This window comes from Pteropus alecto, unplaced genomic scaffold, assembly GCF_000325575.1.
Source record: "Pteropus alecto unplaced genomic scaffold, ASM32557v1 scaffold123, whole genome shotgun sequence".
Classification (NCBI taxonomy): Eukaryota; Metazoa; Chordata; class Mammalia; order Chiroptera; family Pteropodidae; genus Pteropus; species Pteropus alecto.
Window position 1 is genome coordinate 7780279 of NW_006433950.1, and position 14037 is coordinate 7794315.

The window sequence follows — 14037 nt, forward strand, 5'->3', positions numbered from 1 at the left end:
CCGCCCCCAGGCCAGGGGCCGAGTGCTGAGGCCCAGTCCCAGCCTGCACAGGGACTGCACAAGGCCGCTGGCCCCGATGCTCACCTTGACGGGCGGCGCCTGGGCCCGCAGGCTGGCGATGGTCTCGTGGCTGTCCCGCAGGCGCCGGCTCAGCCGCTCCTCCTCCTGCGCCTTCTCGGCCAGGCAGTCCTTGAGCCGCAGCTCCACCTCAGCCAGCCGGTCGGTCTTCTGCTGCACCTCCAGGTTCAGCTCGGACAGCAGGCCTTTGTTCTCTGCCACCTCCAGCTGGAGCTGCGACAGCCTGTCGCGGAGCTGGGCACTCTCCTGCGAACAGGAGACGAGGCCGGGACACGCGTGAAGCGGACGGGTGGACAGACGAGCAGGCGAGGGGGGCTGTGAGGAATGGAGCCCCTGGGACCCGCGCCCACCTGGCTGTGCTCACAGCCCGAGCAGGTGGCCGCCGGCTTCGCCCGCAGCTCCTGCAGCTCCGCCTCACAGCGCCGCATCTCCTGCCTCAGTTGCTCATTCTCCACCATCAGCAGGTCCCGGTGCTTCTCCAAGTCGGTGCCTCCCTGCAGAGCCAGAGCCAAGCGGGGCATGTGGCGAGGGCGGATGAGGAGCGGGGTGGGGCAGAGCGCACCGGCAGGGGAGAGGGGGCAAGGCCGAGAGGAAGACAGGAGAAAAGAACAGGAAAGGCGAGTGAGGAAGAGAAGGGGGAAGGGGCTCGAGAGAGAAATACAGACGCAGATAGGAGAGAAAGAGCGAGAAGGGCAGTGAGGCCAGAACTGCTCCCTGCAGCAACGCCCCCCCCCCACCCGCCGCCGCTTCATTCTATTTTCCTGAGTGTGAAAGTAACAAGAAAAGTCACATTTATACATAGAGTTCACACTCCTGTTTTATGTCAGCAAAGAAGAATTCACCTCCGTCCCCTGAGGGCCTAGGGGCTGGTGGTAAGTATTTGGGGGACATTTCTAGACAGGATGCAGCCCCGGCTTGGGCTAGACAGGGTCACACCCCTCATCTGCACGGGCCATCGGCCGCCCTCCGCCCCAGGTAGGATGCGTTGTTGGCCTCACCAGCTCTGATCGGAGGCGGCTCACTTCCTGGGCCTGGCCAATGAGTTTCTCCTTCAGGTTTTCCACCTGCCAGCACAAAGCCAAGGTCACGGTGAGCCTTGTTCCTCACCTCTGGCCCCCACCCAGGCCTCTCGCCTGGCCCCACAGCCCAGCCCTCCCTGTGTTCAAGCCTCAGGCCACACCTGGGACTCCAGGTGAGAGACACCTGGCCTGGTCTTGACAGCCTGCAGCACCCTCTCCCACCACAGGACCCAGCCAACTTGGGCTCTCAGCAAAGTCTGCAGGGCAGGTGCAGCAGAGGGGACCACTGTGCCATTCTGGGCCCACGCCAGGGAACCTCAGGGGGTGACCCTCAGGATGCCCGTACCTACTTTTATATTTGTAATTTCATATCCTTTTCTTAAAAGGGCCCCCAAATTGTATAAACTCCAGGCATTATAAAACCTGGATCTGTCCTTGCCCAGCCCCCAGAATTTTCTGTTTGGAGTGGTTCCTGGTAAGTCTGCCTGTGGATACAGGTCCGCCAGTGACCAGGGCACATCTGCAACCGGCATCCTCCCCAGCTCCCAGTCTGCCTTGCAAGAGGCAGGTGAGGCTGTTCACAAGGGAAGGGGGTGTGCGCCCCATCAGGAGGCAGGGGTGACCTGGAGCCCGGGGTGGGGAAACCAGCCCTGAGACAGCCGACTCCGGAACAGCAGCCCTTCCCTAGAGCTGTCCCTTCAAGTGGCCATCCTCCCTGCAGGCCACAGACCCTGGTTCTGCCTCAGGAACTTCTCCTCGGGAAATAACCCCAAATACAAAGACTCTGACGCCAGCACTCATCAGAGCGCGTCTGGGGTTTTCCTGCAGAGCATTCTGTGATGACCACCCACCCAGCTCCTTGGAAAAGGACAGTGACAGCCAGGCTCACTCGGTGGAGGCTTAGGAGGTGGGGCTGAACGGCGGGCTATGAAGCGTTGGGTTCTTATTACTAAACAACAGGTGACAAAGTCCACTGCCTGCAGGGGCCAGCGGGGTAAGGCGGGAGAGGGATAGTGCAGGACCAGACACCCAATATCCACCTGAAGGAGCCAGCCACTGCACACTCCCTGCGGACTACGGCCAGGGGGCACACAGGCCCAGTGATGCCAAGCTGCCAACCTTTTAAGAGAGACCAGACATTGGATTTCTGGGGCGTGTGTGTGTGTGTGTGTGTGTGTGTGTGTGTGTGTGTGTAAAATCTCCCCACTCCAATGGCTGAGATGCCATCAACAGTCTGTGGGCAGCCAAACTGGAACTCACTGTCTCCCAGGGCTGGAGAAGGCGGCTGAATCGCGAGTCGGGCCTCTGCCTCTCTGAGTGGGTTGGGGGCGGAAGTGGGCCATGGGCTCCGCCCACCTCTGAGGCAAAGGCCAGTGACACCAGCACCGCTCGCTCATGGTTGGGGACGGGGTTTCCAAGACACCAGACCCAGGGAGGAGCTGGGAGGCCCAACCTGCCTGCCCAAGGTCTCCTGGTGGCCAAGCAGCTGACCTAAGGGCTGGGCCTGGGAAGGTCACCTCTGTCACCTCCTCCACCAGCACGTTCCCTCTTAGCAATGTGCTGAGCCACAGACCAAGCAGGGTGACAAAGCTTGTGCCACTTCTCTGCACACCCCAGCACTCCGTCCCGTTAAGGGCCTGGTGTGAGAGGTGCGAGGTTCCTTCGGCCCCAGTGGGGAGCGAGGACGGTTTGCTCAAGGCCGTGTCCCATTCCTTAGACAGGAAGCGGGAAGTCGCCCAGACACCCTCAGGGGAATGGCCAGGTGCCTATGTGTAAGTCTAGTTGTGTAGTCATTAGTTATGTTTACCAGGAGTTTTAAATGACATGGGGTAAGGCTCAACACAGAGTCGAAGAAAAACCCATAAACAAAACTGTGTGTGCAACACAAAAAAGGTAGGTCTTTGGGCTGTAGAATTATATTTGATGATTTTTTTAAGCTTTTCAGTAATTTTAAGTCTCAAAGAGTATGAACTCCTCTCATATTCCCCCTACCTGGAAACAGGTGGGTCTACCTCCTTTTGAAAGGGTGAGGTCCCCCCGCCCCACTCCCCTGCCTCAGCTATCACCCCGGGATGGCCCACTCGCGCTGAACCGGCACCCCAGTCAGGCCGCAGCCTCGGCGCGGGGCTGGCTGCGCTCTGACCTCGCTTGTCTCCAACGCCGCTGTCTGGCTGGCACCCCGATGCAGTGAAAGTGGGGTTTCCCAGTGTTTACTCAGGGGTCGGGACGCCCACCTGCCACCTGCCTGTATCCCAGGCTCCTGTTTCCTTCTTGCATCACAATCGGAACCCCAGGTGCTCCTGGTCCCTGTCTGGAACTCTGAGGGGCGCCCCAAGGAGGTGGCTGCAAAAGGGGGAGGAGGCTGTGAGTGGGGGGGGAGTCGATGGAGGGGCTGTAAAAGACCCCTTCTGTCAGGGAGGTCAGACACTCAGTCATCTCCTGGCTTGTCTAGGGCCGCAGGGAGATGAAGTCCAACACCGCGGGGTGGCCGGTCAGCCACAAACCACTCCGCAGTGTGCGGTGACTGTGCCTAGCAGGCCAGCTCCACCTGCGGCTGGGAAATAAGAACCTGGAGTGGGAGGCTCTTGCCCTCCCCCCGAAGGGGTCTGCTTGGGGAGGGCCTGGGGTGGGGAGGGTGCCAGGAGTCCCTCAGAGTCAGGGAAACAATGAGAAAGAAAGACAGAGGTGCCCGGAGAAGCACAGACGGCAGACGGGCTCGGGGCAGTGAGGACAGAGTGAGGAGCTGTGGCTGAGCCACAGCAGAGAGGGGGCCTTTCGTGGGAGGGTGCCCCCGCAGGCAGGCCCTCAGCACCCGCCCCAGCTCTGAGTCAGCAGTGGCGCCTGCACCTGTGTGCACAGAGGGGCAGGACCTTCTCCATCACTCATCACGAGCTCCCGCCCCAGCAGGTGACCAGCACACAGCAGATACTCAATAAACACCTGAAGCACCAGCAAAGGGGTAGTGAGCACACTCCGGGGGCAAAGAGCTACAGGAGAAAGCAGTTTCCTGACAGACTGCTGAGCTTCCCTGGGGACGGCACAGTGTCAACCCCAGGGCTGAGGAAAGGACCAGCCTGGGCTTGGGCAATACCTCTCCCCAGGCCCAGGGAAACTGAATCACGGGCCTGGTGGGAAGGGAGGAGCAGGGAGCCGGGCCTGCCTGCTGACCTGACACAACCCACATTTACATCCCTTGGCAGAAGCAGCTCCACGGAGGGTGGGGTCGCCCTGCACAGGACTGCGCTTTCTCAGCTGTCTGCTCCTATCAACGCAGACAACCTGCTGATCACCTCCCACCATGCCTGCGCCACCCTGGGCAGCTGTCTCCCGAGGGAAGGAGGCCTCTCCCCGCAGCAAGGCAAGGTGCTGCTAAGCGGGGAAGACGAGGGGGCCTGGGATCCACTGGGCCCCAGAGGCCAGAGGGACAACTCCGGGGAGCACCCCACCCTGTCCTCAACACACTCCCTCTCCCAGGAGACCCGACTCCTGCCCACGTGACTACTGACCGAGCCTGTCTGGCCCCATCCGCCCCACCTTGCCTCCACTGCCAAGTTTTCACGTTTGAGTCCTTCTGCCACTGAGGGGCAGTTGAGAACATGGATTCTCAGGCCAAACTGCCCAGGTTCCAATACAGACATCATCCTATCTGCCAGATAACCTTGGACGAGTCTCGACTTCGCCATGCCCCTCGGTTTCTTCATCTGTATAATGATGCTGCCTCATCAAGGGTGTCTTGTGAATTGAGATTAAATGAGATAATAGATGTAAATAATAGGGCCTAGCACATACCGGTTCTGTAACGAGAGTGCAAGCCTATGAAGGCAGGGATATTTGTCTTTTGTGTTAGGCACTGTGTTCCCAGTGCCCGGCACATAGTAGGTGCTCAGGAAACACATGTAAAACCTGGTGACTGCATGAAGGACCAAAGCAATCTACAGAGTCAATGCAACCCTATCAAAATCCCATTGACGTTTTTTGCAGAAATAGAAAAATCCATCCTAAAATTCATATGAAATCTCAAAGGACCCCAAATAGACAACATGACCTTGGAAAACTGCAGGTCTCATGCTTTCTGATTTCAAAACTCATTACAAAGCTACAGTAGTCAAAATAATGTGGTGTTGGCATAAAGACGGACATGTAGACCAACAGAACAGAATGGAGACCCCAGAAATAAACCCTCATAAATATGGTCAAATGATTTCTGACAAGGGTGCAAAGGCCGTTCAATGAGGAAAGGACAGTCTTTTCAATAAATAGTGCTGGGAAAACTGGACGTCCACACGCAAAAGATCAGGTTGGACCCTTACCTAACACCATACACAAAAATTAATTCCAAGTGTATCGAAGACCTAAAGATAAAGCTAAAACTATAAAACTCTTAGAAGAAAACATAGGGGGAAAGCTTCACACATTGGACTTTGAAGGATTTCTTGGCCATGACACCAAAAGCACAGGTAATAAAATAAAAAATAAATAAGTGGGACTTCATCAAAATAAAACCTTTCGTGCATCAAAAGACAATATCAAGAGAGTGAAAAGGCAACTCATGGAATGGGAGAAACTATATTCTAATCATATATCTGATTAGGGGTTCATATTCAGAATAAATAAAGAATTCTTACAACAGCGGCAGCAACAAAAACCAGATTCGAAATGGGCAAAGGACTTGAATAGACATTTCTCCAAAGAAAATAATACACATGGCCAATAGCACATGAAAAGATGTTCTACATCACCAATCGTTAGGGAAATGCTACGAAACCACAAGGAGATACCACTTCACACCATAAGATGGCAATTATAAAACCGTTTTTTAAAAAAATAGAAAAGTTTTGGTGAGGATATGAAAAAACTGGGAACCCCTGTACACTGTTGGTGGGCATATAAAATGGTACGGCTGTTGTGAAAAAGAATATGGTAGATACCTCAAAAAACTAAAAATAGAATGTCTATGGCCATGCCACCCTGAACACGCCCGATCCCGTCTGACCTCAGAAGCTAAGCAGGGTCGGGCCTGGTTAGTACTTGGATGGGAGACCACCTAGGAAGACCGGGTACTGTAAGCCTTAAAAAAATAAATAAATAAATAAAAATAGAACTACTGTATGCGTCAGCAATTCCACCTCTGGATATGTATCCAAAAGCACTGAAAGCGGATCTCAAAAAGATATGTGCACATCCATGTTCACAACAGCTAAACGCGGAACATGCCAAGAGTTCATCAAGGGATGAATGGATAAGCAAAATGGGGTGGGTGTGTGTGTGTGTGTGCGCGCGCGTGCGTGCATGCGTATAACTACATAGCTATGTAGACATACACAATGAAATATTATCCCACCTTTAAAAAAACAAAATTCTGCTATTTGCAACCACATGGATGAACTGGAGGACATTGTGCTGTGTGAAACAGAACAGTCACTGAAAGACAAATCTTGTATGATTCCACTTAAATGAAGTTCTCAGAGCAGCTAAATTCAGAGAGATAGTGTGGATGTACCTAAAGCTACCAATCTGTACACTTAAAAACGGTTAAGATGGCAAATTTTATATCATGTGCCTTCTACCACAATTTTGTTAACTGATTAAGGAAAAAAACGCCAAACACACACAACACGTTTGACAGCAAGATCTAGTCTGTGGCCTCTGAACACAACTGTTTAAGGCTCTATCTTGAGATGCCGGGGCAGGAAGGGATGGGATGCACTGGGGGCGTGTGTGACATGGGCAGGAGCCTTGGGAGCGGGGAGGCCATCACTCCAGGGACACCTACGAGAGTAGAGGGGAGCTTAAGGCTAGTGGGACGTAACCTGGGGCTGCCGTGGCCAACACTGGGGAGAGTTCTCTGGATTAGCCGCAGCCTCCCTTGGTCACCGGACCAAGACCGATGGCCTCTGTGGCCTGGGTCAGCTGGGTGCTCAAGGACTGGGGACCTCCAGCCCAAGGACTGCCTGCAAGGAGCATGGTGGGCTCCCAGTTAATACAAATTTCTCCAACTGCCACGTGTCAATGGGAGGCCTGGAAAGCCTCCCACGGCCCTCGCAAGCCCAGGTTCGACGGGGGTCTTCATAAAATCAATCCTTGGAATCCCCCAGTCCTCTGAGGTGGTACTATTATTATGCCCATCTTACAGAAAGAAAAACTGAGGTTCCACGAGATTAAGCAACTTGCTCCAGGTGGAGACTCGGGTCCCCCAGAATGACCCGCACAGTGCCCTCGCTCTTAGCCACAAGGCATGCTGCCTTTCAGGGAGAGCAACGTGGGGAAGCAGCCATGTCCAGAGGTGAGTGTGGACAAGGCTGGGAACAAGGCCATGAGAACCAGGCAGAGTGCACCCCACGGCGGGCTCTCTTCAGAGAGGCGACGTTCGGAAGACCGGGAAGATCGACCTGTGCCAAACCACAGTGAGGCTGACAGGACACCAGAGCACGCAGGAGTGACACCTCCCAAGGCACAGAACTTTACCGCGTATCATCCATTTTTCTGTCCGGTCTCACAACTGGTCTGCCCAATAACCACGAAGCAAGATTCATCGGCCCCAGTTGAGACACTGGAAAATGAAGGCTCGGAGAGGAAGTGACTTCCTGGGCCTCGGAGAGCGGCACAGCCAGGGCCAGCATCCTGCTCCCGTGATTCAAATCCGAAACTCTTGCCAGTAATGACGATGGTGGTGGCAGCTCTAGGCCCACGTGGTTGGCCACAGCGCCACAGGGTCAAACCCTCCAGAGAGTGGCTTGGAGACCTGGAAATGTGTCCCCTGAGAAATTTTCAGAAAAGAGCTGGCAGTCAGAAAGTCCAAGCATAAAACAAAGTGAGCAAAGACCAGGCACCATTCTGAATTCTCCAAATCGGTGAGAGGGGCGGGGGAGGGGAGGGTGGTGGGGAGGAGGGGGTGAGGGCTGAGAACGTCTGCGAGCTGTGGCTCAAAGGCACCAAAAAGGCTGCCTTCAGCTTCCCCTCTAAAAAAGTAAGTAGATTTTGCTAATTAAGAAAAAGAACATGTTTTAAAAACTTGCTGAAAATCAGGAGGGTGGTGGGGAGTAGGGGGTGAGGGCTGAGAACGTCTGCGAGCTGTGGCTCAAAGGCACCAAAAAGGCTGCCTTCAGCTTCCCCTCTAAAAAAGTAAGTAGATTTTGCTAATTAAGAAAAAGAACATGTTTTAAAAACTTGCTGAAAATCACAAAACGCCACATATTATGATGATTTCATTTATATGAAATGTTCCAAAAAGGCAAATCCATAAAACAGAAAGCAGATCAGCGTTGCCAGGAGCTGGGGGGAGAGAGAAATGGGAAATGACTTAATAGATCTTTTTAGGGCAACGAAAGTATTTTGAAATTAGATAATGATGGCGATTGTGTCTCCATCTTAATATACTGAAGAACAGTAAATTGTATACCTTAAAGAGGTGAAGTTTATGGTAAGTGAATTATATCCCAGCAAAGCTCTTTAAAAACGAAACAATTTGTTTGGAAAGTGAAGTGCCTGGACTCTCTAAACTGGGGAAGGTCAGGGAAAGAAAAGCTGCCCAGGAGCCCGGGACGGGTCGGCCGAGCGTCCTGCAGGGTGGGCGCTGCACCAGCCCCACAGCCCGTGGGGCGGCCCCTGGTGCCACGCCCCAGCCACAGAGGCTTTGGTTCCTCCAGAATCCTTGGGTTCCACATCCTCAGACTGAAAATATTTGAAAAAGAAAAAATATTCCAGAAAGTTGATCCCTAAACAATAAAGTATAATCATTTACACAGCATCTACATTGTATTACGTATTATAACGAACCTAGAGATGATTTAAAGGTATATGGGAGGAAGCGTGTAGGTTATACGCAAATACTGCACCATTTTACATGAGGGACTGGAGCATCCGAGGATTCCGATAACCCCGAGGGGTCCTAGAAGCCGGCACCAAATGTACTCATGTCACTGCTTCTGCCGCAGTCCCTTTGCGCTGACTGTCCCCTCAGCTCAGAGCACATTTCCTCTGCTTTGTGCCGGACTTCAGCTCCAGTGTCATTTTCTCGGGGAAGCCAGCCCCGACCTCCGCAACAGGTCGCGACCTCCCTGACAAAGCTCCTGGTCCAAGCCTCATGCCCTGTGCGTGCCCGCCTGCAGAGCCCGTGAAACTCCTTCCACTTTACATGGGTGCACGTAACCAGTGCCTGTCCCTCCCCAGACTGCAGCCTCCACAGGCCAGGGCGTGCCTGTCCCCCTGGGCGTCCCAGCTCAGCTCAGCGCCCATACACACACCAGGCACCCAGCAGACATCTGAGGTGGGCACTGCAGGAGGCAATGGTGATACAAAGCTGCTTGTCACACTCTGCCTTAAGGAGTCCCCTTTAGTGGGGTAGACCGGCCCAGGGCAGCAAACAAGGGGGTCAGCACAAAAGAGGGAGACACGGGACACTAGGGATGCCCCAACGGGGGCCACCAATTCAGCAAGGAGCTGATAGTGGTCAGAACAGATAGGTCTTGAGACGAGGACATGTTTGGAAGCTGGAAAAAAAAATGCTGCACTTAAAAAGTGCATAAAAATAATCTGCTGAGAACCAGTTGCAGTTTTCAGTGAAGGTCACTCAAGAGAAGGGCACATGCTGGCTCATCGCAGAGCAAGAGCACGCTCCCCCCGAAGGCGGGGCTTTCCACGGACCAAGCCCGAAGCTTGGGCACCAGACCCAACGCGGGGATGACGGGGCGGACAGGGTTGGGGACCTTGGGGAAGTGGGGAAGGTCAGACGCAGGCACGAGAGACAGACATGACAACAGGAATGGGCGTGGGGAGCTAAGCCCGAGGAGAGGGGCCTCGAGGCTCACGTGGCGTTGGGGAAGGAAGAGGCAGTGAAGCTGCCAGGCACGCAGAGGGGGGCCGGTGGTCGGCCCCATGCGCAGTGCAGCTCAGGGGCCGAGAGTCCCCCACTGTCCTCTTGGCCGGCCAATGAAGGAAACAATGCTCCCAGCATAACCGTCGGCTCTCCCCGGCCTCCAGAGGGTTGGGAGCTCCCTCCTCTCACATGCACGCACACCAGCCTCTCCTTCCCTGCCGGTTTTCCGTGGGGTGACCTCTGCAATGGCTTTTGTCTACTCAGGCTGCCCAGTCCAGGGCACCTGGAAGACGGGGTGGACTCAAGGCAGGAAGTGTCCCTGTACCTTCCTGCTCTATTTACGTCTACACGTGCTGCCCGTCACTCTGGAGAGGTAGGTCCTGGCCTCTGGTAACAGTGAGGGACGGAGCACAAGGATGACCAGGATGGGTGGTCCGGGCCCCTGATCCTCGCCCTCACGCATTCTCGAGCCAGGAGAGGAGACTCCATGCGACCATTATGCCACTGGCCTGGTGGACACCGGGGCGATGTCCTCCGACCTGCTCCATGGTGGGCAGTGGTCTCTGCCCATCCCATCCTCCCCAGGTACCTGATTCTGCGGCTGGGTGGATGTGGCTGGCAGGTCACTGTCGCGGAGGGCCAGCCTCTCCCGCAGGGCCACCAGCTCCTCCTGCAGCCGGGCTCTCTCCTCCTGTAGCTGGGACATGGCCTCCACCATCCTATGCACCACAGGGGCCGCACCTGGCGGCCCCGGCAGGCCTGAGCACCTCCCGCTGCCAAAGAGCCGCCCACCTATGAGCAAAGTAGCGGCCAATCAGCAGGGCAGCAGAGGTCCCACCCTGGCCCAGGAGAGGGGGCCTGTCACGGCAGGGCAGACCATGTGGTGAGTGTTACCCAACAGGACAGGGAGGGAATGCAAGCAGAGGGGACGGGGAGCTGGGCGAGGGCTGGTGGCACCAGCAGCAGCAAGAGCCAGGGGTCTCCAGGGCCTGCCTCAGAGGAAGCCACTTCGGCGGGCAGTGTCTGGGGGAGTGGAATTGCCTGGAGCAGGACTTGGGAAAGTAACTTTCACTGAATGCTCGCCTCGAAGCATGGGATCTGGGTCTGGTGGGCAATAGCCTCTCCATGGTCGGCCTTCATGGCATCGCCGCTGAGAAAGACAAGCCCTCTGGCAGCAGCCAAGGAGTCAAGGTTCCCTCCCCAGAAAACACTGTTCTCGAGGGTACCTAATATCCTTAAACCCCAAACCCTCTCCAGAGTAGAGAGGCGAGGATTGTCTAGCCCGCCCCCTGCCCAGGCAGTGGTCACCTGCACACGGAAAGGGAGCAAAGGGAGGGTGTGCATGAGCAGGGGACAGACAGACCAGGACACGGAGACAGACACAGCACATGGACAGGGACACAGACAGGCCTGCTCTGAGGCAGACACCTCTACGCAGCAGGACTGAGCCTAGAGACTACACAGGTGGGAGGAAGCATTTGATATCGGGGCAGGCTGACTCTGCCTGGGTCCTCCTCCTGCCACCACCTTCCACTCTCCTACCACCAGGAGCAGCAGAGAGACAGACAGACGGACGGAAGGATAAAGACACAGAATCAAGGCCTGTGACCTGCTAATGGGGCCTGGGAGGCGTGTCAAAGCTTGCTTCTAGGGCACTGAGAACGGCCACGGTTTCTGCAGGCGGGGAGCTGGCGAGGAGCTTGGGAGGAGGGAGGGCGGCAGAGGAGAGGGTGAAAGGGCAGGGGATTCGCCTCTCCCCGCAGGCGACCCAATCTGGCCCTGGCCAAAGTCCCCAGAGGCGGAACAGTGTCCAAGAGGGAAGCCGGAAGAGCAGCATCTGCTGGCCACAAGCCTCCTCTGAGGACCAGGACTTCTGGGCTCCCTCGCAACAGGTGCCAGGAGCTGCAGCCCGGTGCGGGTGGGACTGAGGGGCTCCCAGACTCCCCGGAGTCACACACGCTGCTGGCACCTCTGACCCAGGGGAGGCAGCAAGTGTGCTTGCTGAGACTGGAGACGCCACAGTGCAGCTTGCCTTGTGGACTGGCCGGGAGTGGGGAGTGTGGAAGGAGCTGCTTCCGGCTGGACTGAACCAGGAAGTCTCAGCACTGACCCTGGGAGGGGTAGAAGATGAGAAGCCCCTCATTCCAGCCTCAGGAGAGCAGGCAAAACACACGCAGGCTGGCTTTTCCTTGCTTCCCCACCCCTTGGGACAGCTTCAACGCAAGACCCACTAGAGACATGGAACAGAGACAGTCACTGGTTGGCTAGTGGCCCTGGCCATGTGGCCTGCATGTGACACAGCATGCATGTCACACCAGTTGGCCAAGCTTCTGCTTTCTGTTCTAGAGAGAGTGAGGTCAGACGGATGCTTCCAGGCCTGCACACGGGGCTGCCATGGCAGCATGTGACCAGCGTGGCCCTCAGCCCTTTGCAGACTGCTGTGGGGTGGGAGGGAATATACTGGGCTCCAGGCCCAAGAGCTGGTTCTGCCCCTGAAGGGACACGTGGGAGAGGCCCTTCAGGGTCTTCCCTTGTGAAACGAGGTCGACAGTCCTTGCCCAAAGAGGCACCCTTGGGACAGAAGCCTGGACACCATGGCAGATGAGCGGGTGTAAGTGTTACCCAACTGGACGTGGGAGAGTAGCCCTTCCCACCCAGAACACACCCGTATCCCAGCAGGTTCTGAGCCTCCCTCAGTGCCCATGCCTGGCGGGGTTCCTTGTGACCTCAGCACAGTGCCTGTGGGACAGGGGAGCCGAAAGGGGGCCTGAAGAGTGCTTGCTGGGGGAGGGAAGACCTCGAAGAAGCTAAGCGGGGGAGGGTGTGGGAGGGAGGGGAGAGGTGAGACCAAAGGGACAAAGGGACCCTCAGGGAAGAGCGACCCAACGGCCCTGGCACAGAGGAGGCTTCGCGCCTCTTAGCAGGTCAGTTGTCAGTGCAGGTTTTCAAAGGAGTGCACACTCAGAGACCCAGCCTGGGCACTGCCCCCGACGGGCACTCAGGCTCAGGGAGACTGAGGCCTGGCCCTGGGCCGGGCCCCGCCTCCAAGAGCCGGTCCTCACTCTAGACTGGAACTGGCCTCTCCTCTCAGCAGATTAGGAGAGCCCGCCTGATTGGCTGAACGATGTCCCCTCCCCCAGGGCCCTCCGCCCACATCTCAGCCTGACCCCAACACCTGAGGTTGAACTGAGTGGGCGACCGCGTCTCTGGCAGGAGCTTAGAGAAGGGACTGGGTTACCTCCCCGGCAAGTTCAGACACACAAATCAACCTCAGGCGACGGGAGGGCAAACAAGGGAAAGACCAGCTCCTTCTTCTCCAGACACCGTTAGCCTTCCTCTTCGGCAAATAGAGGATGACCCTTCCCAATTATCACGGGGCCCAGGCTTCTCGCTGGAGAAGCTCAGAAAGGGGGCCTGTAGAATCTCCCAGAACCGGTCGACCTTGCCAGAAAAGAGCAGAGCCACCCGCTCCTCTTTCCTGGCCTTGAGGCAGCAGAGTGAAGCCCTGTCCCAGGGTCCCTGGGTCCCCAGGTGGGGTGGACCCACAGATACAAGGGGAACTGGTCAGGCCCTTCTCCGCAGGCAGTGGCGTCTCTGAGGCCGCCTCACTCGCCCTGCTTTTGACAGGCGCTGGGGAAAAGACAAAAAGCGGGGAAATTCAACCCCAGCTCACGCTAGCCAAAGCTTCTTATCACTGAGTGGGGCCCCAGGGTCACTGAGAGGAGGGAGTCCCTGGAGGAGGGATGGACGGGCTAGGGTCTGAGTTCCACATCACAGTGACCAAGGTCTGCATGGGCCACCTCCAAGTGAGGAGGACAGTATGTGGGGACAGCTCAGACACCACAAGAGCCTCCCCTCTGGCTCCAGCTTTAGCCAGGGCCATTGCAGGCCGATGGGCTGACCTCCTTTACCTGTTTTCTCTACATTCATGGTGCCACCAGCTTCCGGGGCCTCCCGGTCCCGCCTGGGGGCCGGCGCCTGCCTCTTCAGGAGCGTCTCTTCTTTCGTCCCCTGACTCTTGCTCTTGCACCCCTTGTCCCGCAGGGCCTGCTGCCAAGACACAACCAGAATCCTCACGTGAAGGGGACTGCAGTGGAGAGGGCGTGGAGCTGGCAAGGGCCGTGG

General features: G+C 56.4%; 1 protein-coding gene and 1 non-coding gene across 2 annotated transcripts in view; one reads left to right on the forward strand and one right to left on the reverse strand.

Moving 5' to 3' along the window:
* Window positions 1–14037, reverse strand: part of KIFC3 (kinesin family member C3) — a 31183-nt gene that overhangs the window by 10509 nt on the left and 6637 nt on the right. The window contains exons 3-7 of the mRNA XM_025044602.1: window positions 13824–13962; window positions 10502–10704; window positions 1077–1142; window positions 429–572; window positions 85–324 (exon numbers count right to left, since the gene is read on the reverse strand). Coding sequence (XP_024900370.1) covers window positions 85–324; window positions 429–572; window positions 1077–1142; window positions 10502–10704; window positions 13824–13962 — 792 coding nt within the window. The remainder of the gene's footprint in view (window positions 1–84; window positions 325–428; window positions 573–1076; window positions 1143–10501; window positions 10705–13823; window positions 13963–14037) is intronic.
* LOC112477364 lies at window positions 6048–6166 on the forward strand. Its single transcript, XR_003045437.1, has one exon. It is a non-coding gene; the product is annotated as a 5S ribosomal RNA (ribosomal RNA).